Raw genomic sequence first — 27221 nt, 5'->3', positions numbered from 1 at the left:
GCGTGTGCGTGTAGCGTCATGCACTCTGCCCGTCTGTATGCATGTCTGCATCTATTTTGAAGGTATGTGTAACTGTTTGTGTGTGTGTTCGCGCGTGTATATTGAGCATGTGCACGTGTGTGCGTGCGTTAGTGTGTGTGTGTGTACCAGTGTGTTTTAAGTGGGGTCTGTTTCTGCTTTAACTGAAGGCAGCGCGTCATGACAACGTCAAACTGCCCAAGTTCGAGATTGCCCGCGGAAGAGACCTACGAGGTCACAGCTTTAAACTCCAGAAAAACCGACACATGCTTAATGTCAGGGGATTTTTTTCTTCTTCTTCTATAATTTAAAAAAAAATTTATTTTCTCAAACAGGGTTGTTCGAGAACAGTCTGCCAAACAACGTCGTAATTGCACCTTCCTTCAACTCCTTTAAGAATCGACTCGATTGTCGACGGGCGCCATAGCCGAACTGGAATGGTTAAAGCGTTGGACTTTAGATCTGAGGGTCCCGGGGTTCGAATCACGGTGACGGCGCCTGGTGGGTAAAGGGTGGAGATTTTTACGATCTCCCAGGTCAACATATGTGCAGACCTGCCAGTGCCTGAACCCCCTTCGTGTGTATACGCAAGCAGAAGATCAAATACGCACGTTAAATATCCTGTAATCCATGTCAGCGTTCCGTGGGTTATGGAAACAAGAACATACCCAGCATGCACACCCCCGAAAGCGGAGTATGGCTGCCTATATGGCGGGGTAAAAACGGTCATACACGTAAAAAGCCCACTCGCGTATATACGAGTGAACGTGGGAGTTGAAGCCCACGAACGCAGAAGAAGAAAAAGAAGAAGACTCGATTGTCACTAGAAAAAAATTGTCCACCTTGTACTCACCAGAATGTCAAGATTAAGTTGGTTAAGACACTATACTAATTAGCTCCATACACCAGCCACGCATGTTGCAAAATGTACAGTAACGACAACAGGCCTCATGTAAGGGGCCTCAAACGTCACACAAGTGAAGTGAAGTGTGTGTCAGTGTGCGCGCGCGCACGCGCGCGTGTGTGTGTGATTGTATCAGTGGATAATGTGTTTTTGCGCTTAATGACATAACTGAAGACAGAAACTATAAACATTTTTCCACACAAGCGCACGTGTGCCTGAGGGCGTGCATGTGTGTGTGCGTTTGTGTGTGAATGTGCCGCCGGTGTGTATGTGTGTGTCGGCTGTGCTTCCGTGTGTGTGTGTGTGTGTGTGTGTGAATGTGCCGCCGGTGTGTATGTGTGTGTCGGCTGTGCTTCCGTGCGTGCGTGTGTGTGTGTGAGAGTGTGTGTTTGCAAAGATAGAGAGGATCACTTTCAATGATTCTTTTGTGCAAGTGGGTGAATCCTTCTGCATGTCTTCATTTCCAATTTCTTCAAATCCTCTTGCTACTAGCCTAGCTTTTGGGATGACTCCTTCTTTCGACTCCTTGAGTGTACAAATCCATCGTGTTGAAACACATTTTTGTCCAGTATCTTCCACTTCTTTGTAGACATGATTTCTTTTCCAGCTCTCTAATTCTTTTTGTTTTGCTTCATCAAAACAAACCCCTTCTAACATCATCACATCGTCATTTTGATCCCAAAACGCTGCTGATTCAGGCTCTGCAGATGATACAACTTGTTTGTTTACTTTGGTCAAGTCAACTGACATCCTTTCTCTTTCATATTCTTCGGGTTCTGTGCACTGGATATTAAACCAGTTTTTGTTTCTCCCACTCGATTTGCCAGCTTTGTTCAGTATTTCTGCAGAAATCCTTTTCCTGTCATCCATATGCTCATGTGAAATCATTTGGCCGGGTTTCAGTTTACTCAAGTCAATGTTGCTTTCCTTCATTTCATCTGTCTCAGTTTCTGATTCTGTATCAAAATCTGATGTTGTTTCAGCACAAGTGTTCTTTTTGCCTTTTTCTTCTTCGCGACAAGATTTTGTACAGTGACTATTGTTCTTTGTTTTGTTTTTTCTTGGGCACATGTAGTGGACTGGTCACATGTAGTGGACTGAGAGTGAGAATCATGTTCAACTACTGGAGCTATTTTCTCTTGTTTTGTGTCTTCTTTCACTCTTCGCTGCCCACTTTGATGAACACGGACTAGAGTTCCCCCATGACAAACAAAAATGACATGACCATCTTGTCCGATGACAGTTCCTGATTGTTCTGTGTGACATTTGTACTGCTCTCCCCAGGGAAAGGGCATAGCCACAGTGCAGCACCACTTTTTTTCCTCTTTTCTCTGTCTGCGACTCTATTCGTTTTATGATCATTTCATTTTTTCTACAGAATTTTGCCAGAGACAACTACTTCATTGTTGTGGGTTCTTTTAATGTGTGCTAAAAGCATGCAGCATGCAGGACCTTGGTTTTGTTGTCTCATCCAAATGACCAAGCTTACTTTTGAGGTTCTTCAGCCATGACCAATTCTAACTGCATCAAAACCAGTCCTAAACTTGAAGTCGCCAGTCACACTGTAACACTGAAACATACCTGCTGTCACCTTAACCTTCAATCAAGTTTAATCACAAAGGTCTGAGCTTTCAGAACTTAAAACAGAACACCTGTAAACAGTAAATGCATTAAAACACAACAATGCAGGCAGTTTACTTGCTCTCATGACTTTAATGCATCAAAGACCAGTAGAAATGATTTTTCAGTTCATGTTCAATACATGTCACCATCATTTCAAGCTGCACTGAAATCGGTTCTGAGGTTTGTGATAAATTGCTGCCAATGTGCTCTCTCTCTCTCTCTCTCTCAAGAACATGCACATAAACATACAACATACTAAACAGATGACATAGTTCGTCTGTTCAAATTTTCATAAACCAATGGCATCATTAAAAGACATTTTCATTTGACTGGAATAAGTGTACTTAAGTCACAGACTGGAAGAGGTGAAACAATTGGAACTCCAATCTATTAATACACAAATTACAATGTAAAATTATAATGCCATCATTTCACCAAAACACATACATAAAAAAAATATTTTGAAATCTAAAAACAGCCACAACATAATGTATGCCAAGCACACACACAGTACAACACAGTAACCATTTATTGTCAGGTGAAATGTTCTACTGACAATACACATACACACACACACACACACACACATACACGATTGCAAATGTATCACAACTGAGTCAGTTGACTAGCACAATGTTTTTGTGTCCTTAGTTCTCTGCCCTTTTAAAATCTACATATCAGAATTCACACATGTCCACCCACAGCCACTCATGCAACCCAAAGTCAACTTAAAGCATTTATGCATACACAGTCACACTTACAATCACTCACACACATTTGCACACGTGCGCGCAAGGAACATATGAACATACATACACACACACACACACACACAATCGTAAGTAAAATCTCACACACACACACACACACACAAATTGTACGTAGGCACAGCAGTCTTACCACATCCTGCAAAATAGGTATGTACAACATTCAACTTTCACAGAAACCAAAAAAAAGATCACCAGGCGTGGTGAAAACCTACAAACAAGGCACAACCCCACTGCATCAGCTCTGGCTCTTTTCTTCTGAACCACCCGCTTCCTCCAGAACATCTTCCTCCCCTTCCTCCTCCTCCTCATCGTCATCATCCACTTCATCCTCCTCCTCACTTTCTTCCTCATCTGAAGACTGGTCCTCATAAAGCTGACTGCCTTTGTTTGCATTCCACACCCTTGAGGCCAAGTCCTCATCATCCGAATCCGATGGTGGCATCATGTCCTCATCAATGTAGTTGGTGGATTTGGCCTCTCTCTGTCCAAAGGCCTCAGGCCTGCACAGGAAAACACAGTAAATATCTGACAAGGTAACTAATAACTAAACTTGTGAATAATGCCAATGGGATGGAATTTAAAGCGTTGACACTGTAACAGTTAAACTTTTTAACTGTAACTAAAGGAGGGGCATGTCAAAACTAGTAAATCAAACAATTATCTCTTTTATTCAATCAAACATGCTCACTATTCTGGAACAGACAGTACTTGTCACCAAAAACTGTAAAAATCGATGACTCTCCTCGACATGTCAAGAGCAAACATGCTGAGCTGAAAAGACAGCTAACTATCACAAACAAATGTATGTGAATGATGAAGAAGATGGGAGAGTGAACATTGCAATGAACCCCCCACCCAACCCCCCAAAAAACCAACCAACAACAAACAAAAAGCTCCAATGTTTCAGACCTGAAGGAAATAGTACAATGAACAACGGTTGTGTGTGTGTGTGTGTGTGTGTGTGTGTGTGTGTGTGTGTGTGTGTGTGTGTGTGTGTGTGTGTGTGTGCTTTAACATGCACATCATCACATTAGAAATTTTTTGAAAATCTTTCTGTACCACCCATAGCTTTTGTGCTAGAATTTTTTGTGATTTATTACACCTGAATCCTCAAAAAATTCCCTGGCAAGGGGAGAGCACTTTCTAAAAAAAATTCTCTGACACTGAACTGGTTGAATAAATATTCCTTACAACAGACTCACAAAGTTACTGACCAGAGTCCTTCTTCCTGGATGTACTGAATCTGTGCCTGGAAGAGAATGGTGGCAATTTCCCCCTTCACCTTGTTCCCCTCCTCAATGGGATCAATGATGATAAAGCTGCCTGCACAAACAAAAGACAGGGACACAGTGCAATTACAGTAGTGAGGCAGTAAAAGAGCTGACCAGTTACAGACCTCTACAACACAAAAACAGGTTTTCAAATTCTCTGTGCTAAACTCACATAACACTGCACACAGAAAGTCTTCTCTTTCCATTTCTGGCTAAGTAAAAGAAATTCAACTGGAGGTGGGAGGGGGTGGGGTACTTTTAAACTGAAAAACAAATTAATTAAATATCAGGAATTACACATGCACAGATGTGTACTAGTAGTACTACTACTACACACATAGAGTGATATACAGCTTTGATAATTACAAAAAAGTATATAAATGGAGTATAGTGAAAAATCAAAACTTACATTCTCTTTATAAGATTTATAATAATACTGGTAAAGTTATATGATAGTTGGATATGAACACATTCAGAGGGTATCCTACATTGACCTTGGCGTGAAAAGTAAATATATATCACTTTCTGAACATTTACACAATTTGGGTTTTAACAGAGATCTTGAAAACTATGGTCCAAATTGAGTAAAGGAGCTTGCAGTGCTAGCCTCTAAATGTACTTTGACTGGGAAGAAATTATTAACAGGTTTATAAAAAAAAATATGTGACAGTTATATATACAGATCATTAGATGGATGTCATCATTATTCAGTCAATCATGAAAAGATCAGAAATAGGCACACACACACACACACACACACACACACACACACAAAATAAAAACCATGCACAGGCTGGTTAACTCTATTTTGTGTGCACTCCTCACCCAATGCAACCCCTCTCTTTTCACATGTAAAGAAACTTACTTCAATTTCCAGAAAAGTAAAAGTACTCACCTCGTTTAACCCAGACGTTCTTACGAAACTTGCAAGGCATGCTGACGAGGAAAGTCTGGTTCTTGGCATCAATAACCTCATGGAGATTGTTTCCCCTGCCTCCTGTGACCTGCACAATCAAAATAAACTGGACTGCTAAACTTTGGTGGCTGTGGAATTGGGGCCGCTCTCCCTGACCAGAGTGTGACACCATTGTCCAGCACCACCCCAAGCCCCACCACCACCCCAAGCCGCCCCACCACCCCAAGCCCCACCACCCCAAGCCGCCCCACCACCCCAACCCCACCACCCCAAGCCGCCCCACCACCCCAAGCCGCCCCACCCCAAGCCGCCCAACCCCAAGCCGCCCCACCCCCCCAAGCCGCCCCACCACCCCAAGCCCCACCACCCCAAGCCGTCCCACCACCCCAAGCCCCACCACCCCAAGCCGCCCCACCACCCCAAGCCGCCCCACCACCCCAAGCCGCCCCACCACCCCAAGCCGTCCCACCACCCCAAGCCCCACCACCCCAAGCCGCCCCACCACCCCAAGCCGCCCCACCACCCCAAGCCGCCCCACCACCCCAAGCCGTCCCACCACCCCAAGCCGCCCCACCACCCCAAGCCGCCCCACCACCCCAAGCCCCACCACCCCAAGCCGCCCCACCACCCCACCACCCCAAGCCGCCCCACCACCCCAAGCCCCACCACCCCAAGCCGCCCCACCACCCCAAGCCGCCCCACCACCCCAAGCCCCACCACCCCAAGCCGCCCCACCACCCGAAGCCCCACCACCCCTATTTTTTCTTTTTGCAACAATGCTTGTGCTTGTTTATCTACCAGGGGATGTTTCTACAGAAATGTACCTTTTCAGTGCTGTGGTCTCTTTTACATGCACTGAGTGCAGGCTGCACACAGGACCTCATTTAATCGTCTCATCCAAATGACTAGCTCAGCTTGGCATATTACCAATAGGACCCCACTCTACTGTTAACATCATGCATTGACAACTGGAAGGGGAAGGGGTTGTAAATGAACTCCATCACTGGCAAATTAAACAGGTATTTTTAGGCACCATATCAGCTTCCTAATAATGGTAATATAGAGTCTGCTAGTGCTAACGGCTAAAACAGTAAGACTGGGAATGGGATTACAGTATGTATACACAAAATGTTTCAGCACAGTTCCTGACAAACAGAAACACTGCTGCCATCATGCTTATTTGTTGATGTCTATCTCTCAGTCTCAGGTTCAGATGATTCCCATATGTATACTACTATTACTAGTCATATCAGGGCCAACCACAGTATCATGAATAACACTCCAATAGACCAAATCCTGAAATCTGTTTAACTTAAAACATTTAAAGTTCTATCTGGTTTCCTCAAGTAGCAATTTTAACCTTTGCACCAAATGAATAGCTCTATGAACCATGTGTCTGAGAAAATAATAACTACTTTCACTAGTTTCAGTACTTTCAAAATATTGAGGAAAGAGTGGACTTGATAAAGACAGCACATACCTTCACTACCTGCTGATTCTCAGAAGGCAACACAAATTCCATCACTTCCTGCATCACATACTTCCTCTTGGTAATCCTGGACATGGTGAGTTCTGTGCCACAGGCAATTTCAGAAACCTTGTCTGATGACCACAAAATACCTGCAAATATACAAACTACATTGTTACAACAGCTTGAAGCATGGACAATTGATAATAGATTTCTAGTTACCAATGTTACTTAGATTAAACATTGTCACATAGGATATGAAAAATTATAGGGCTGGTGTAGAGGAAGTGGAGAGAGCTGAAGGGCTTAACTAGGTAGTTCAAGCATATTTTGGTATCATTGTCAGAACCTGTTCATATACATCTTTTAAGTTCATGTTTAACACTTACAACTACACCATTACTTTAACATTTTTGGCACACATGGGTCATTCATTACAAAAACAACAAAATGAATACTTCAATATGTTTGACTTTTATTTTTAATCTTCAAGTTAAAAAAAAAAAAAAAAAAAAAAATTTTGTGCAGGCCAGATGAGAAGACTTTTTTCCTTCTTCCTTTTCACTTCTTTTTGTTTACATATCATTTGGGGTATGATGCTTTTTTTGTTTTTTTTGAGTGATGGGAGGGGGGCAGAGGTATTGACAAGAGAAAAAAAACTAAAGTAGTAAAGTAATTAAATCTGAACTTCCACCTTAATTATCATATGTAAATATTACTGATGTAGTTCTGTGACATTTTTGTCAGGATCTCCACTAAGCACTGAGCTTTGTATCCATCGTGGGTCAACGCCCTGCTACTTCATAAAAAAACCCAACATAATATACATGAGGCTAAATTTGAAAAGAGATTTAACTTAATTAGTAAACAGTGCAAATTTCTGAGTATTTCTTTGGGAAGTGTAATACCCATAAAGTCGGGTTATGAGATGCAAGATGTGCACCAATTAAATGAGACGACTGAAAATTTACTCAATTGGGGAAAACATCTTTTGAGACATAAAAAAAAAAATAATAAAAAATTTAAAAAAATTACTTCATCTTTTTTCTTTTCTTTTCTTAAGAAAGAGTATACACAAACAATCAAAACACAGTGTTAAATTTTGACAAAATTGGCAATGTCCACTTTTCTTCCCCTGCTCTTTATCATTTAGAATATGGAAAGCGAGTTATAAATTGGTTGATAACAATGTAATATATATATATATATATATATATATATATATATGTATGTATTACTGACATTGTGATTGTAGTATATATATATATATATATATATATATATATATATATATGTATTGATTATATTATATATGTATCTTATATTATATATATATATATATATATATATATATATATATATATATATACTACAATGTCAGTAACCAATTTACATCTTTTTCCTTCTTTGGAACGAAACTAAATGGAAAGAACACAGGGGAAGAAATGTGGACACTGCAACGCAATCTCACGTGTGAACACAAACGAACACACGTGTGAGCCACCAAGAAAAAAAAAAAAAAAAATAATGGGTCTACAAGTACAACTGTACAAAACCCACGAGGACGGAGGTACGGTGAAAGTTTGAGTCGTCACAAATGGTCTCTTAAGTCTTACCACAAATGAAACTGCTGAGCGAACGACTCTGGGAGGCTATCCTTGACTATTTCTCTGTCTATCCTCTGCTGTTGGTAAACACGGGGATTGAACAAGACGCACAAGTGACAGTCCTCTTCACAACAATGAACAGACCCTTGCAATGTACCGGAAGCCCAGTGAACCAAGGTACGTCACTCCAAAATAAAATGACTTTTAACAGCAAACGAGTAAACTAGTATAGATGTGTTTTCTACTGTTCAGTTACTCAACTCGGACAAATCCATACACATTACACCAGAAACACGTTGGAAGAAAAAAAAACAGGCAAGAAGACAAACGTTCACAAACACTGAAAAGCATGTGCAGCTCCATAAATGAAGGACACGAAACCTAATGCCTGCACAGGAGAAAAAAGAAAAAAAGATCACAGCCATGAGGGAAGTCAGACAGACAAGTGGTAAAACGCACAACATGAACATGGCAGTAACAAAGGTCTATACAATGACAAAGGCAACCCAAAAACAACGCATAGGAACATTTAGAAACACATGTACAAATACGTGACATAGAAACCGATAAACACACACACACACACACACACACACACACACACACACACACACACACACACACACACACACAAAAACAACAACAAAAAAACGTGTAAACACAGACAATGCGTAGAAAAATAGGTAACCATACATGTGCAAATACGAGCGACTCATGGAAACAGAAAAAACACATGTGTAAACACGAACAACGCGTACAGACATAAAAAAAACATAACACCTGTGCATACACGAACAACACGTTCGGAAACAGAAAAGAACACTCGTGCCGCAAACACGAACATTGCGTAGAGACAGAAAAACACACGTGCAATCACCAACAACGCGTAGAGTCAAAAACAAACAAAAAACAAAAAAACAAAACACGTGCAAACACGAACCAACACGTAGAACTGAACAGAAAAAACACATGTGCAGACACGAACAATGCGTAGAACAGAAAAACACACGTTCAAACACGAACAACGTGTAGAAACAGAAAAAAACATTCAGTTCAGGACACCCTATGCTAAACACACACACACACACACACACACACACACACACACAAATGCACGTTCTGTATGTTGAGAGACATGAAATGAAAATCAATTCTTGCTTACCGTTTGCTGATGATCGACCGCAATCACAACGCAACTGAATTTGTGAAAAAGTTTACAAGAGGCTCTTTTTATAGCAACATCTGACCGCTACAGTAAGCTTGTCGGGAATTGGTCAAGTTTTTTGTCCAATCAAAACTGTGTCCAAAGACGCCTAAAAATAACCAGCCAGTTGGAAGCAAACTATAGTTGGTGGCTCAGAGCTTTAATACAGAAAGCGAGATTGCTAATCTCTTGTTTGTTTCAGGTAATCACTGTCACTGTTGGTATCTTCACTGCAGTGATAGTCAACACAGGGGATTAAAGGAGGTTTACCTGCTGATCACTGCTGATCGTTTAGCGAAGGTTGTCAGTGGTAGGACAGTTCTTCCATGATTGTAATCACTATTGTGTACACTGTGTGTGTGTGTGTGTGTGTGTGAGCGTACACATGTGAGTGTATGGTCGGGTGTTTGTGTTTGTGTTTATTTACGTGCGTGTGCGTAACTTGTGCGCCCGCGAGCGCTTCAGTGTGTGCTTGTATGTCTGTGCATACGCGCTCGCCCGTGCGTGTGTATATATAAGTGGTGTGTGTGTGTGTGTGTGTGTGTGTGTGTGTGTGTGTGTGTGTGTGTAAGGAAGTAGGTAGGAGTATCAGAAAGTTCTACAAACAGATCTTAATTGATCACAGTCTGCATGTGATACGACACATGTGTTGTCTCTGTGACACTGATGGAACTTGCCCTTTCCCTCCATGGACAGCAACCCGGCCAGCGATCTGAGGAGCAGATTGTGTAAAACTGTGTTTAAAGTAAAGACCAGCCAGTTTGAAAGCGAGATTGCTAATCTCTTGTTTGTTTCAGGTAATCACTGTCACTGTTGGTATCTTCACTGCAGTGATGGTCAACACCGGGGATTAGGGAGGGTGGGCAGTGTCACCTGCTGATCACTCTAATCGTTCAGTGAAGGTAGTCTGTGGTTCCTCCATGATTGTATAGTTACTGTTATTGTGTACACTCTGTGTGTGTGTGTGTGTGTGTGTGTGTGTGTGTGTGTGTGTGTGTGTGTGTGTGTGTGTGTGTGTGTGTGTGTGTGTGTGTAAGGGAGTGGATAGGAGCATCAGAAAGTTCTACAAACAGATCTTAATTGATCACAGTCTGCATGTGATACGACACCCGTGTTGTCTATGTGACACTGATGGAACTCTGTGTGTGTGTGTGTGTGTGTGTGTGTGTGTGTGTGTGTGTGTGTGTGTGTGTGTGCCGTGTGTGTGTGCCGTGTGTGTGTTAGCGTGCACGTGTGAGTCAGCCACGTATATGATGGATTGTTTATGTACGTGTTTATTTACGTGCATGTGCGAAAGTGCGCCCGCGAGCCACGTGTGTGCTTGTATGTCTGTGCATACGAACTCGCGCGTGCGTGTGTACTATGTATTAGCGTGTTTATGTATGTGAGTGTGAGCGTTCACACGTGCGCACGTATGTATGAATACTGATGAGTGTGTGTGTGTGTGTGTGTGTGTGTGTGTGTGTGTGTGTGTGTGTGTGTGTGTGTGTGTGTGTGTGTGTGTGTGTGTACTATATATGCATTAGTGTGTTTATGCGTGTATGTATGTGAGTGTGAGCGTTCACACGCGGCACGTGTATGTGTATGTATGAACATCAGTGTGTGTGTGTGTGTGTGTGTGTGCGTGCGTGCGTGTGTACGCGCGCAGGCGCGCGCGCACGTGTGTGTAGCGTCATGCACTCTGCCCGTCTGTATGCATGTCTGCATCTATTTTGAAGGTATGTGTAACTGTTTGTGTGTGTGTTCGCGCGTGTATATTGAGCATGTGCACGTGTGTGCGTGCGTTAGTGTGTGTGCGTGTGTGTGTGTGTGTGTGTGTGTACCAGTGTGTTTTAAGTGGGGTCTGTTTCTGCTTTAACTGAAGGCAGCGCGTCATGACAACGTCAAACTGCCCAAGTTCGAGATTGCCTGCGGAAAAGACCTACGAGGTCACAGCTTTAAACTCCAGAAAAACCGACACATGCTTAACGTCAGGGGATTTTTTTCTTCTTCTATAATTTTTTTTAAAATTTATTTTTTCAAACAGGGTTGTTCGAGAACAACAACGTCGTAATTGCACCTTCCTTCAACTCTTTTAAGATCCTGTAATCCATGTCAGCGTTCCGTGGGTTATGGAAACGAGAACATACCCAGCATGCACACGCCCGAAAGCGGAGTATGGCTGCCTATATGGCGGGGGTAAAAACGGTCATACACGTAAAAAGCCCACTCGCGTATATACGAGTGAACATGGGAGTTGAATCCCACGAACGCAGAAGAAGAAAAAGAAGAAGACCCGATTGTCACTAGAAAAAAATTGTCCATCTTCTACTCACCAGAATGTCAAGATTAAGTTGGTTAAGACACAATACTAATTAGCTCCATACACCAGCCACGCATGTTGCAAAATGTACAGTAACGACAACAGGCCTCATGTAAGGGGCCTCAAACGTCACACAAGTGAAGTGAAGTGTGTGTCAGTGTGCGCGCGCACGCGTGTGTGTGTGTGTGTGATTGTATCAGTGGATAATGTGTTTTTGCGCTTAATGACATAACTGAAGACAGAAACTATAAACATTTTTCCACACAAGCGCACGTGTGCCTGAGGGCGTGCATGTGTGTGTGCGTTTGTGTGTGTGAATGTGCCGCCGGTGTGTATGTGCGTGTCGGCTGTGCTTCCGTGCGTGTGTGTGTGTGTGTGTGAATGTGCCGCCAGTGTGTATGTGTGTGTCGGCTGTGCTTCCGTGCGTGCGTGTGTGTGTGTGTGTGTGAATGTGCCGCCGGTGTGTATGTGTGTGTCGGCTGTGCTTCCGTGTGTGTGTGTGTGTGTGTGTGTGCAGAGATAGAGAGGATCACTTTCAATGATTCTTTTGTGCAAGTGGGTGAATCCTTCTGCATGTCTTCATTTCCAATTTCTTCAAATCCTCTTGCTACTAGCCTAGCTTTTGGGATGACTCCTTCTTTCGACTCCTTGAGTGTACAAATCCATCGTGTTGAAACACATTTTTGTCCAGTATCTTCCACTTCTTTGTAGACATGATTTCTTTTCCAGCTCTCTAATTCTTTTTGTTTTGCTTCATCAAAACAAACCCCTTCTAACATCATCACATCGTCATTTTGATCCCAAAACGCTGCTGATTCAGGCTCTGCAGATGATACAACTTGTTTGTTTACTTTGGTCAAGTCAACTGACATCCTTTCTCTTTCATTTTCTTCGGGTTCTGTGCACTGGATATTAAACCAGTTTTTGTTTCTCCCACTCGATTTGCCCGCTTTGTTCAGTATTTCTGCAGAAATCCTTTTCCTGTCATCCATTTGCTCATGTGAAATCATTTGGCCGGGTTCCAGTTTACTCAAGTCAATGTTGCTTTCCTTCATTTCATCTGTCTCATTTTCTGATTCTGTATCAAAATCTGATGTTGTTTCAACACAAGTGTTCTTTTTGCCTTTTTCTTCTTCGCGACAAGATTTTGTACAGTGACTATTGTTCTTTGTTTTGTTTTTTCTTGGGCACATGTAGTGGACTGGTCACATGTAGTGGACTGAGAGTGAGAATCATGTTCAACTACTGGAGCTATTTTCTCTTGTTTTGTGTCTTCTTTCACTCTTCGCAGCCCACTTTGATGAACACGGACTAGAGTTCCCCCATGACAAACAAAAATGACATGACCATCTTGTCCGATGACAGTTCCTGATTGTTCTGTGTGACATTTGTACTGCTCTCCCCAGGGAAAGGGCATAGCCACAGTGCAGCACCACCTTTTTCCTCTTTTCTCTGTCTGCGACTCTATTCGTTTTATGATCATTTCATTTTTTCTACAGAATTTTGCCAGAGACAACTACTTCATTGTTGTGGGTTCTTTTAATGTGTGCTAAAAGCATGCAGCATGCAGGACCTTGGTTTTGTTGTCTCGTCCAAATGACCAAGCTTACTTTTGAGGTTCTTCAGCCATGACCAATTCTAACTGCATCAAAACCAGTCCTAAATGTGTGCTGGAAGCCACCAGTCACATTGTAACACTGAAACATACCTGCTGTAACCTTAACCTTCAATCAAGTTTAATCACAAAGGTCTGAGCTTTCAGAACTTAAAACAGAACACCTGTAAACAGTAAATGCATTAAAACACAACAATGCAGGCAATTTACTTGCTCTCATGACTTTAATGCGTCAAAGACCAGTAGAAATGATTTTTCAATTCATGTTCAATACATGTCACCATCATTTCAAGCTGCACTGAAATCGGTTCTGAGGTTTGTGATAAATTGCTGCCAATGTGCTCTCTCTCTCTCTCTCTCTCTCAAGAACATGCGCATAAACATACAACATACTAAACAGATGACATAGTTCGTCTGTTCAAATTTTCATAAACCAATGGCATCATTAAAAGACATTTTCATTTGACTGGAATAAGTGTACTTAAGTCACAGACTGGAAGAGGTGAAACAATTGGAACTCCAATCTATTAATACACAAATTACAATGTAAAATTATAATGGCATCATTTCACCAAAACACATACATAAAAAAAATATTTTGAAATCTAAAAACAGCCACAACATAATGTATGCCAAGCACACACACAGTACAACACAGTAACCATTTATTGTCAGGTGAACTAATGTTGTACTGACAACACACACACACACACACACACTCACACACATGACTGCAAATGTATCACAACTGAGTCAGTTGACTAGCACAATGTTTTTGTGTCCTTAGTTCTCTGCCCTTTTAAAATCTACATATCAGAATTCACACATGTCCACCCACAGCCACTCATGCAACCCAAAGTCAACTCAAAGCATTTATGCATACACAGTCACACTTACATTCACTCACACACATTTGCACACGTGCGCGCAAGGAACATATGAACATACATACACACACACACACAATCGTAAGTAAAATCACACACACACACACACACACTGACACACACACACACACGCACGCACATAAATTGTACGTAGGCACAGCAGTCTTACCACATCCTGCAAAATAGGTATGTACAACATTCAACTTTCACAGAAACAAAAAAAAAAAGATCACCTGGCGTGGTGAAAACCTACAAACAAGGCACAACCCCACTGCATCAGCTCTGGCTCTTTTCTTCTGAACCACCCGCTTCCTCCAGAACATCTTCCTCCCCTTCCTCCTCCTCCTCATCGTCATCATCCACTTCATCCTCCTCCTCACTTTCTTCCTCATCTGAAGACTGGTCCTCATAAAGCTGACTGCCTTTGTTTGCATTCCACACCCTTGAGGCCAAGTCCTCATCATCCGAATCCGATGGTGGCATCATGTCCTCATCAATGTAGTTGGTGGATTTGGCCTCTCTCTGTCCAAAGGCCTCAGGCCTGCACAGGAAAACACAGTAAATATCTGACAAGGTAACTAATAACTAAACTTGTGAATAATGCCAATGGGATGGAATTTAAAGCGTTGACACTGTAACAGTTAAACTTTTTAACTGTAACTAAAGGAGGGGCATGTCAAAACTAGTAAATCAAACAATTATCTCTTTTATTCAATCAAACATGCTCACTATTCTGGAACAGACAGTACTTGTCACCAAAAACTGTAAAAATCGATGACTCTCCTCGACATGTCAAGAGCAAACATGCTGAGCTGAAAAGACAGCTAACTATCACAAACAAATGTATGTGAATGATGAAGAAGATGGGAGAGTGAACATTGCAATGAACCCCCCACCCAACCCCCCCAAAAAACAACAACAAACAAACAAACAAAAAGCTCCAATGTTTCAGACCTGAAGGAAATAGTACAATGAACAACGGTTGTGTGTGTGTGTGTGTGTGTGTGTGTGTGTGTGTGTGTGTGTGTGTGTGTGTGTGCTTTAACATGCACATCATCACATTAGAAATTTTTTGAAAATCTTTCTGTACCACCCATAGCTTTTGTGCTAGAATTTTTTGTGATTTATTACACCTGAATCCTCAAAAAATTCCCTGGCAAGGGGAGAGCACTTTCTAAAAAAAATTCTCTGACACTGAACTGGTTGAATAAATATTCCTTACAACAGACTCACAAAGTTACTGACCAGAGTCCTTCTTCCTGGATGTAGTGAATCTGTGCCTGGAAGAGAATGGTGGCAATTTCCCCCTTCACCTTGTCCCCCTCCTCAATGGGATCAATGATGATAAAGCTGCCTGCACAAACAAAAGACAGGGACACAGTGCAATTACAGTAGTGAGGCAGTAAAAGAGCTGACCAGTTACAGACCTCTACAACACAAAAACAGGTTTTCAAATTCTCTGTGCTAAACTCACATAACACTGCACACAGAAAGTCTTCTCTTTCCATTTCTGGCTAAGTAAAAGAAATTCAACTGGAGGTGGGAGGGGGTGGGGTACTTTTAAACTGAAAAACAAATTAATTAAATATCAGGAATTACACATGCACAGATGTGTACTAGTAGTACTACTACTACACACATAGAGTGATATACAGCTTTGATAATTACAAAAAAGTATATAAATGGAGTATAGTGAAAAATCAAAACTTACATTCTCTTTATAAGATTTATAATAATACTGGTAAAGTTATATGATAGTTGGATATGAACACATTCAGAGGGTATCCTACATTGACCTTGGCGTGAAAAGTAAATATATATCACTTTCTGAACATTTACACAATTTGGGTTTTAACAGAGATCTTGAAAACTATGGTCCAAATTGAGTAAAGGAGCTTGCAGTGCTAGCCTCTAAATGTACTTTGACTGGGAAGAAATTATTAACAGGTTTATAAAAAAAAATATGTGACAGTTATATATACAGATCATTAGATGGATGTCACCATTATTCAGTCAATCATGAAAAGATCAGAAATAGGCACACACACACACACACACACACACACACATACACACACACACACAAAATAAAAACCATGCACAGGCTGGTTAACTCTATTTTGTGTGCACTCCTCACCCAATGCAACCCCTCTCTTTTCACATGTAAAGAAACTTACTTCAATTTCCAGAAAAGTAAAAGTACTCACCTCGTTTAACCCAGACGTTCTTACGAAACTTGCAAGGCATGCTGACGAGGAAAGTCTGGTTCTTGGCATCAATAACCTCATGGAGATTGTTTCCCCTGCCTCCTGTGACCTGCACAATCAAAATAAACTGGACTGCTAAACTTTGGTGACTGTGGAATTGGGGCTGCTCTCCCTGACCAGAGTGTGACACCATTGTCCAGCACCACCCCAAGCCCCACCACCCCAAGCCCCCCCACCCCAAGCCGCCCCACCACCCCAACCCCACCACCCCAAGCCGCCCCACCACCCCAAGCCCCACCACCCCTATTTTTTCTTTTTGCAACAATGCTTGTGCTTGTTTATCTACCAGGGGATGTTTCTACAGAAATGTACCTTTTCAGTTCTGTGGTCTCTTTTACATGCACTGAGTGCAGGCTGCACACAGGACCTCATTTAATCGTCATCCAAATGACTAGCTCAGCTTGGCATATTACCAATAGGACCCCACTCTACTGTTAACATCATGGATTGACAACTGGAAGGGGAAGGGGTTGTAAATGAACTCCATCACTGGCAAATTGAACAGGTATGTTTAGGCACCATATCAGCTTCCTAATAATGGTAATATAGAGTCTGCTAGTGCTAACGGCTAAAACAATAAGACTGGGAATGGGATTACAGTATGTATACACAAAATGTTTCAGTACAGTTCCTGACAAACAGAAACACTGCAGCCATCATGCTTATTTGTTGATGTCTATCTCTCAGTCTCAGGTTCAGATGATTCCCATATGTATACTACTATTACTAGTCATATCAGGGCCAACCACAGTATCATGAATAACACTCCAATAGACCAAATCCTGAAATCTGTTTAACTAAAAACATTTAAAGTTCTATCTGGTTTCCTCAAGTAGCAATTTTAACCTTTGCACCAAATGAATAGCTCTATGAACCATGTGTCTGAGAAAATAATAACTACTTTCACTAGTTTTAGTACTTTCAAAATATTGAGGAAAGAGTGGACTTGATAAAGACAGCACATACCTTCACTACCTGCTGATTCTCAGAAGGCAACACAAATTCCATCACTTCCTGCATCACATACTTCCTCTTGGTAATCCTGGACATGGTGAGTTCTGTGCCACAGGCAATTTCAGAAACCTTGTCTGATGACCACAAAATACCTGCAAATATACAAACTACATTGTTACAACAGCTTGAAGCATGGACAATTGATAATAGATTTCTAGTTACCAATGTTACTTAGATTAAACATTGTCACATAGGATATGAAAAATTATAGGGCTGGTGTAGAGGAAGTGGAGAGAGCTGAAGGGCTTAACTAGGTAGTTCAGGCATATTTTGGTATCATTGTCAGAACCTGTTCATACACATCTTTTAAGTTCATGTTTAACACTTACAACTACACCATTACTTTAACATTTTTGGCACACATGGGTCATTCATTACAAAAATAACAAAATGAATACTTCAATATGTTTGACTTTTATTTTTAATCTTCAAGTTAAAAAAACAAAACAAAAAACTTTCAAAAATTTTGTGCAGGCCAGATGAGAAGACTTTTTTCCTTCTTCCTTTTCACTTCTTTTTGTTTACATATCATTTGGGGTATGATGCTTTTTTTGTGTGTTTTTTTTGTTTTTTTTTTGAGTGATGGGAGGGGGGCAGAGGTATTGACAAGAGAAAAAAAAAACTATAGTAGTAAAGTAATTAAATCTTTGGCTTGAAAGCCCCAGCATGGATGTTTCCATCCCCTTCAGGTATGCCAAAAAAGTTCCCCTGATTTGAAATTTCATTCCATGTTACTGCAGGAACTCTCCTATCACAAGATCATTATATTTGACGTGAAATTGTCACAATGTGATATTGTGTTCATTTTCCTTAAGAAAAGTAGAGAATATATACACACACACACTTAAAGTTTCCAAGCTGAAACTTTCATTTTAGTTATTAGTATTACACTCACTAACAAAACATCCTTTGGCAAATTAGTTCGCACTAGGCACAAAATAGGCTTGGCACTGAAAGGGTAATGAATCAATAATTGGTGTTTTTTTGTCTTTTTTCTTTTTTTTCAAAAACAAAAAAGTACAGGAAGACCTTAAGTATATCATGATATTGCATTATTAGTATTACAACTACATGCTATTAGTATTACAACTACAGTACTAGAACTACCCACATATTCAAGTGTTGTGAATTTTTCAGACCCATGGTCACAATCTCAACATCATAGATCTTTCTGAGCTAGACCACATTTGTGTCAATTTAGCACTGCTCCACATTCTGTACATTGTGGGTCTGTGTAACCCACATTCTGAGGAGGGCACACAAATCCAAAGCTGCCTTCATCAAACATGATGTAAAAAAAAAAAAAAAAAAAAAAAAAAAAAAAAGGCTGGCGCTGGGCATTGATCCTCGATCGATGTGCACCCAACAGCTCAACACCGGTCCTGAATAATTAACGGATGTCACATTAAATTTTCAGTCAATAAAAGTATATGCGGACCTTTCTTGATTCTTGAGTTTGCTTTCGCTGCTGTCCTGCATGAACTTGTCACTAATGGCTGATAGAACCGTGTACAGAAAAGTCCAACCAGGAATCAAACTCTTGATCCACAGACTGGTCTCGTGACCCTCAACACCTCCTCCTGACTCTATATTTGCCAAATCTCCCACCAAAACTACCAAGGAACTCCCACTATTTTTTTTTAAAATCTACCGATGAACTTCTACCTTAATTATTATATGTAAATATTACTGATGTAGTTCCGTGACATTTTTGTCAGGATCTCCACTAAGCACTGAGCTTTGTATCCATCGTGGGTCAACGCTCTGCTACTTCATAAAAAAAACAACATAATATACATGAGGCTAAATTTGAAAAGAGATTTAACTTAATTAGTAAACAGTGCAAATTTCTGAGTATTTCTTTGGGAAGTGTAATACCCATAAAGTCGGGTTATGAGATGCAAGGTGTGCACCAATTAAATGAGACAACTGAAAATTTACTCAAGTGGGGGAAAACCTCTTTTGAGACATTAAAAAAAAAAAAAAAAAAAAAAAAAAAATTACTGAATCTTTTTTCTGTTCTTTTCTTAAGAAAGAGTATACACAAACAATCAAAACACAGTGTTAAATTTTGACAAAATTGGCAATATCCACTTTTCTTCCCCTGCTCTTTATCATTTAGAATATGGAAAGCGAGTTATAAATTGGTTGATAACAATGTAAAAAAATATATATATAATATATATATATATATATATATATTCTACAATGTCAGTAACCAATTTACATCTTTTTCCTTCTTTGGAACGAAACTAAATGGAAAGAACACAGGGGAAGAAATGTGGACACTGCAAACGCAATCTCACGTGTGAACACAAACGAAACACACGTGTGAGCCACCAAGAAAGAAAAAGGGGGGGTCTACAAGTACAACAGTACAAAACCCACGAGGACGGAGGTACGGTGAAACGTTTGAGTCGTCACAAATGGTCTCTTAAGTCTTACCACAAATGAAACTGCTGAGCGAACGACTTGGGAGGCTATCCTTGACTATTTCCTTGTCTATCCTCTGCTGTTGGTAAACACGGGATTGAACAAGACGCACAAGTAACAGTCCTCTTCACAACAATGAATAGACCCTTGCAATGTACCGGAAGCCCAGTGAACAAGGTACGTCACTCCCAAAATAAATGACTTTTTACAGCAAAACGAGTGAAACTAGTATCGATGTGTGTTTTTCTACTGTTCAGTTACTCAACGGAGCGTCACTGCGTTCGGACAAATCCATACATGTTACACCAGAAACCGTTGGGAAAAAAAAAACAGGCAAGAAGACAAACCGTTCACAAACAGTGAAAAGCATGTGCAGCTCCATAAATGAAGGACACGAAACCTAATGCCTGCACAGGAGACAAAAGAAAAAAGAAAAAAAAAAAGATCACAGCATGAGGGAAGTCAGACAGACAAGTGGTATAAAACGCACAACATGAACATGGCAGTAACAAAGGTCTACACAATGACACAGGTAACCAAAAACAACGCATAGGAACATTTAGAAACACCTGTGCAAATACGTGACAGTAGAAACCGAGTAACAAAACACACACACTGAAAAAACGTGCAACACAGACAATGCGTAGAAATATGTAACCATACATGTGCAAACACGAGCGACTCGTGGAAAACAGAAAAAACACATGTGTAAACACGAACAACGCGTACAGACATAAAAAAAACCCCATAACCATGTGCATACACGTTCGGAAACAGAAAAGAACACTCGTGCCGCAAACACGAACATTGCGTAGAGACAGAAAAACACACGTGCAAACACCAACAACGCGTAGAGACAAAAACACACGTGCCAATCACCAACAACGGTAGAGACAAAAACAACAAAAAAAACAAAGCAAAAAACAAAAACACGTGCAAACACGAACCAACGCGTAAGAAACCAGAAAACAACAACAACACACGTTCAGACATGAACAAGCATAGAGACAGAAAAAAACACGTGCAGACACGAACAAAGTATAGAGACAGAACAAAAAACACGTGCAAAAATGAACAACGTGTAGAGAAAGAAAATAAAACACATGTGCAAACACGAACAACGGTTTGAAACAGAAAAAAAAAGTGCAAACAGAAAAAACGGTAGAAAAAAAGTATACAAAAACACGTTCAACCTTGGGTAAAGACACTGTGCATGTAAAAACACCCAAACAGTAAAAACATGGGATCAAACACGAAAAAACCCCCCAAAAAAAAACAAACCCCAAAAAATGAAAAAAACAAAAAACGTTTTAAAAATTAAAAAAAAAGTGAAAAAAAACCCAGGTGTTAGAAAAAATAAAACCTGCGTTTTAAAAACAGTGTGCACCCCCTTTTAAGAAAATAAAAATAATGAAACCCTGCAACACCCGTGTAAAAACCCAAATTTTTTAAATGAAACATTAAGGGAAAAATGGGGAAAAAGTAAAAAACGGGGTATAAGCAACATGAGGGCAAAGAAACAGTGCAAAACCCCCTGAAAGCACAAAACATCATGGCCCCCGTAAAAACACCTGTGCTAAAAAAGTGGATGGAACATATGAGCCCCCATGGAAAAAAGAGATGTAGAAATACATGATGAAAGACCTGCAACTACAGCATAACCACATTGTGGGGTTAGTTTAATTTTTGTTTCTTTTTTAATTTTTGTTTTTGTTTCTTTTTTTCCTTTTTCTTCCTGACTTGAGATTCTTTGGGTCAGACAGGTTGTACTAAAGCCTAAACGATCTTCTCCGATTCTTTTTCTTGGTTCGAGAATCAGATTTGTCTAGAAGTTGGCACAGCCAAAGCTTTGTATAACATAAAAATTACCAACATGGATGCACAAAGTAATGAAGTTTGTGAATCTTCGTTTCGGAGAGTTAAATTATACACACTTTTTAATGCCGTCTTAGTTCAGGACAGCCTATGCTAACACACACACACACACACACACACACCACACACACACCACAACACACACACACAAATGCACTTCTGTATGTTGAGAGACATGAAATGAAAATCAGTTCTCGCTTACCTTTTGCTGATGATCGACCGCAATCACAACGCAACTGCATTTGTGAAGACGTTTCCTTGTTGGAGTTTAACGACTAATTGGCGTCTACACCCTTAAGGTCAAATTTGTTCGGTTGGAGTTGAGAAGAAGTTTACAGAGGCTCTTTTTATAGCAACATTCTGACGCCTACAGCTTGTCGGGAATTGGTCAAGCTTTTAGTCAATCAAAATTGTGTCCAAAGACGCCTAAAAATAACCAGCCAGTTGGAAGCAACTATAGTTGGTGGCCTCAGAGCTTTCATACAGAAAGCGAGATTGCTAATCTCTTGTTTGTTTCAGGTAATCACTGTCACTGTTGGTATCTTCACTGCAGTGATAGTCAACTACAGGGGAATAAAAGGAGGTTTACCTGCTGAATCACTGCCTGATGTTTAGTGAAGGTAGTCAGTGGTAGGACAGTTCTTCCATGATTGTATAGTTATCGCTATTGTGTACACTGTGTGTGTGTGTGTGTGTGTGCTGTACACGTGTGAGTGTATGGTCGGGTGTTTGTGTTCTGTGTTTATTTACGTGCGTGTGGTAAATTGTGCGCCCGCGAGTGCTTCACTGTGTGTTGTATGTCTGTGCATACGCGCTCGCCCGTGCGAGTGTATATATAAGTGGTGTGGTGTGTGTGTTGTGTGTGTGTGTGTGTGTGCGTGCGTGCTAGGGAGTGGATAGGAGCATCAGAAAGTATCTACAAACAGATCTTAATTGATCACAGTCAGCATGTGATACGACACCTGTGTGTCTGTGAGACACTGATGGAACTTGCCCTTTGTCTTCAGGGACAGCACCCGCCAGCGATCTGAGGAGCAGATTGTATAAAACTGTGTTGAAAGTAAAGACCAGCCAGTTTGAAGCAAACCATATTTGGAGGCTCGAGGCTTCCCCACAGAAAGCGAGATTGTCAATCTCTTGTTTGTTTCAGGTAATCACTGTCATGTTGGTATCTTCACTGCAGTGATGGTCAACACCAGGGATTAAGGGAGGGTGGGCAGTGTCACCTGCTGATCATGCTGATCGTTCAGTGAAGGTAGTCTGTGGTAGGACAGTTCCTCCATGATTGTATAGTTACTGTTATTGTGTACACTGTGTGTGTGTGTGTGTATGTGTGTGTGTATGTGCGTGTGTGTGTATGAGCGTACACGTGTGAGTATATGATCGATTGTTTATGTACGCGGGTTATTTTCGTGCATGTGCGAGAGTGCGCCCGGGCGTGTGTGCTTGTATGTGTGTGTACTATGTATTAGTCTGTTTATGCGGTGTATGTATGTGAGTGTGAGCGTTCACACGTGCGCACGTGTATGTGTATGTATGAATATGAGTATATGTGTGTGTGTGTGTGTGTGTGTGTGTGTGTACCAGTGTGTTTTAAGTGGGGTCTGTTTCTGCTTCAACTGAAGGCAGCGCGTCGTGACGACGGAAAACTGCCCAAGTTCGAGCTTGCCTGCGGAAAAGACCTACGAGGTCACAGCTTTAAACTCCAGAAAAACTGACACATGCTTATCGTGAGAGGATTTTTTTTCTTCTTTTTCTTCTTCTTCTTTTTTCTTTCTTTCTTTATTTTTTTCTCAAACAGGGTTCTTTGAGAACAGTTTGCCAAACAACTGACGTCGTAATTGCACCTTCCTTCAACTCCTTTAAGAATCGACTCGATTGTCGCTGGAAAAATATTGTCGACTTTGTACTCACCAGAATGTCAAGATTAAGTTGGTTAAGACACAATACTAATTAGCTCCATACACCAGCCACACATGTTGCAAAATGTACAGTAACGACAACAGGCCTCATGTAAGGGGCCTCAAACGTCACACAAGTGAAGTGTGTGTCAGTGTGTGTGTGTGTGTGTGTGTGTGTGTGATTGTATCAGTAGATAACGTGTTTTTGCGCTTAACTTGTGACATAACTGAATCGGACAGAAACAATAAAATTTTTGCATACACGCGCTAGTGTGCCTGCGGGCGTGCATGTGTGTAGCGCGCGCGCGCGCGCGTGTGTGTGTGTGAATGTGCCGCCGGTATGTATGTGTGTATTTATGTGTCGGCTGTGCTTGCGTGCGTGTCAGTGACGGTGTGTGTGAGTGTAATGTGTGTGTGTGTGAGTGTGCGTGTGTGTGTGCGTGTGCGTGTGTGCCGTCACGGTGTGTGTGTGTGTGTGTGTGTGTGTGTGTGTGTGTGTGTGTGTGTGGCTGCTGTGTGTAAGTGTGTGTGTGTGGTATCAGTGTTGGTTTTGTCAGATGTGAACAAGTCAGGTTAAAAAAAGGGGAGAATTCACTGACTGGCTGAGGATTCAAATTGTTATAATGATGTAAGCAACATGCTCGTATCACCAAGTGGAAAAAACGTTTCCCCCATTCAGTCCCTCACATCTCAGACAGCCCAGTTAAAGTGACTCGGAAAGATTGAAGACTGCCGTGACAACTTAGCCCGAGCGACAGATAGGTACTCATGATTCAAACATCACGGCCGTGTCGTTTTAACTATCTGCATAATCGATTCAAAATACTGTTTCGCTAACAATCCAGTGCAACAGTAGCAACATAAATCCAATGACGTCTATAAATGCAAGGAATTGATCAATTTTATGACGTTGTACCGTTGATTGACTCGATGTGACAGATCAGTTTCCCCGGAGTCCCGCGGCCCCCTTCACAGCCTTGAACTATGGTAACTATATTTTACTGTGTTCATCAGTCAATGTTAGACATCACACAAAACCGTGAAGGCGTGTATTTTGGGTTTATCCACACTCAGTTTCCTTTCTAAAATATTTGTCAGTGTCTTAAGTCACTAGTTGCTGTCGCCACGGTTACTACAACGGCAGAAAATTCGTTTCATCATTTAAGCTGTGTGAACATTCACACCTGATTTAACTTGTGGGACATGATAAATCTACCCTGGACCATAGACACCATGTAGTATTCCCGTGCCAGTGTGTCAATGCCCAGAGTCAGATGAAAAGCGGGTTCTTTCTTTTTTTTCCTTTTTCTTTTCTTTCTTTCTTTTTTTTTTCTTTTTTTTTTTGTGGTCACAGTGGTTGTTTTGTTTTTGTTGTGGTCAGTGCCAAGCCTGAATCGAATGACAATGTCTCGATTTTGTTGATTTAAAAAAAAATTCTTTGAACACATGACGAAGTAAGGTTCATCACTAGTGAAATATCTCAGTCTACATTCTTTGACTCTTTCACTGATTCCGACCTTATAACCGCAACACTCAGTTTGTTCGTCTTTAATTGTATTCACGCAGAAACAGGCTATATATAGTTAGCCAGTCGTTTGCCGCACCCCTTGACAACTGAAGCCAAACGGTGTAATGTTTAAAAAATTTCAGCTCAGTTTGCCTTGGTTGTATATCTATCAGTTTGGAGAGAAAGAAAATGAAAGCCAAGTGCTGAGACGGATTCCTAGGTAGATGAAAGCATTGACAATCTTTGTCTCCGTACCTTTGTAAAACCCATCTTTCTCGACTTAATGTATACGTTCGACTGTTCAGTCGAACAATGTTCGATTTACTAGTCTAAATGTATCTGTAAAATTAAGAGTCTGCATCCTTTCATTGCTAGCAAAGTCAACTGATGCTGTAGTCCAAGAGCAGTAAATTAGATCAAAGCTACATCGTCAGCAAACCGCAACTGGATAAACAATTCGAAAAGATGTTAACTGTAAAGCTGGGCACCATGTTTTCGGCCGTCGATCAGTGGCAAGCTCGTTAATAAATCGAGAAAACTGTAACGGGCTGGTTATTTTCCCCTGGTTTGAATCCCTTTTTTTTTCTTTTTTTAACAAAAATTAAGAAAATCTGACAGGATCCCGAGCCATCACCACATCCAACACGGAATTTCACTGTTTGGAATATTCTCCCCGCACTGACGTAAGCCATGCTTCACTGAGTTAGACACGGGGGGTTGGTGCGGGGTGGGGGGTTGGGGGTGTATCCATGGGTCGTACAGTCCCGCTTTACGGATAATCAGGTCTGTCTGTTTCAGGCTCAGATAGTGTTCCCCTGTGGCAGCGGCTCACCCGCTCCAACAGCCGTGTGTTTGGTGTTGAGACTTTACCGTCAGATGTGGTGCAACTGATTTGGTTCATGGAGGTAACCCTTGGTGCTTTGTTCCTGTTGACAGCACGAGTTACGTCCCATGGACTGTCTGCTCTCTCTGAAATACGTTTTGTTCTGGGAGCGGGAGTGTGATGGGGAAACAGGGCATTTCCTGGCACATGGAGAGGTCAGGTGGAGAGTGGTGTTCGCAATGTCAGAAAGAAAAAAAAAGGTGTATGTGAAAAGCAAAAAACAAACAGAAGAATGTTGAGTTTCAAGTTAGCGACAGCAGTGGGTATCAACACTGGCCGCTACATGGAAATATCTTTAAAAATAAAAAGAATTAAAAAAATATTCTAAAAAAAGACAGAAAGGAAGAAAAGGACTGTTACTGTGACTGTTACAGATTATTGAAAATCATCTCAAGCTAAGTTCTGAAAAATACTGTTTCTTTCTTTTACACAGATTTAACAAAATGCTAAGAATACACATACACACACACACACAAAGGCGGAGGGGGTGGTTAATCCATACTTAGAAAGGAAATAAGAGAGCTAACAAGAAGAAAACAGCCGAGTTCCAGGTCACATGAACGGCGCGTGACTGAACTACCTCCCACCATGACTTGGTAACAACATCACAACACACGCTTTCCAAAGCCAGTCAATCGCCCAGTCAGCGGAACACTGAACTCAGAACTCTAAACTTTTTTTATTCAAGGATTAAGATTTTGGGCATGGCCCATTCTTCCAACCTGTCCTTGCTAATCTACATCAGTTTCAATAGCA

The 27221-nt window shown here is 41.2% G+C and overlaps 2 protein-coding genes across 2 annotated transcripts; both read right to left on the bottom strand.

Moving 5' to 3' along the window:
* Positions 1–2615: 2615 nt before the first annotated feature.
* On the bottom strand, positions 2616–8739 carry LOC143296063 (putative RNA-binding protein EIF1AD). Its single transcript, XM_076607815.1, has 5 exons — positions 8587–8739; positions 6983–7122; positions 5482–5590; positions 4530–4638; positions 2616–3815 (listed from the first exon to the last, which is right to left on the bottom strand). Exons 2-5 carry the CDS (start codon positions 7064–7066, stop codon positions 3551–3553), a joined length of 567 nt encoding a protein of 188 aa, XP_076463930.1. The 5' UTR covers positions 7067–7122; positions 8587–8739; the 3' UTR covers positions 2616–3550.
* A 5164-nt stretch (positions 8740–13903) lies between these two features.
* Positions 13904–20332, bottom strand: LOC143296099 (putative RNA-binding protein EIF1AD). Its single transcript, XM_076607871.1, has 5 exons — positions 20312–20332; positions 17819–17958; positions 16793–16901; positions 15831–15939; positions 13904–15126 (listed from the first exon to the last, which is right to left on the bottom strand). The coding sequence occupies exons 2-5, from the start codon at positions 17900–17902 to the stop codon at positions 14862–14864; spliced, it is 567 nt and encodes a 188-aa protein (XP_076463986.1). The 5' UTR covers positions 17903–17958; positions 20312–20332; the 3' UTR covers positions 13904–14861.
* Between the last annotated feature and the right edge of the window lie 6889 nt (positions 20333–27221).

Source organism: Babylonia areolata, chromosome 21 (genome assembly GCF_041734735.1).
Source record: "Babylonia areolata isolate BAREFJ2019XMU chromosome 21, ASM4173473v1, whole genome shotgun sequence".
NCBI lineage: Eukaryota > Metazoa > Mollusca > Gastropoda > Neogastropoda > Buccinidae > Babylonia > Babylonia areolata.
Note: the sequence above shows the minus strand (reverse complement) of the source record. Positions and strands in the feature narration are given on the sequence as shown.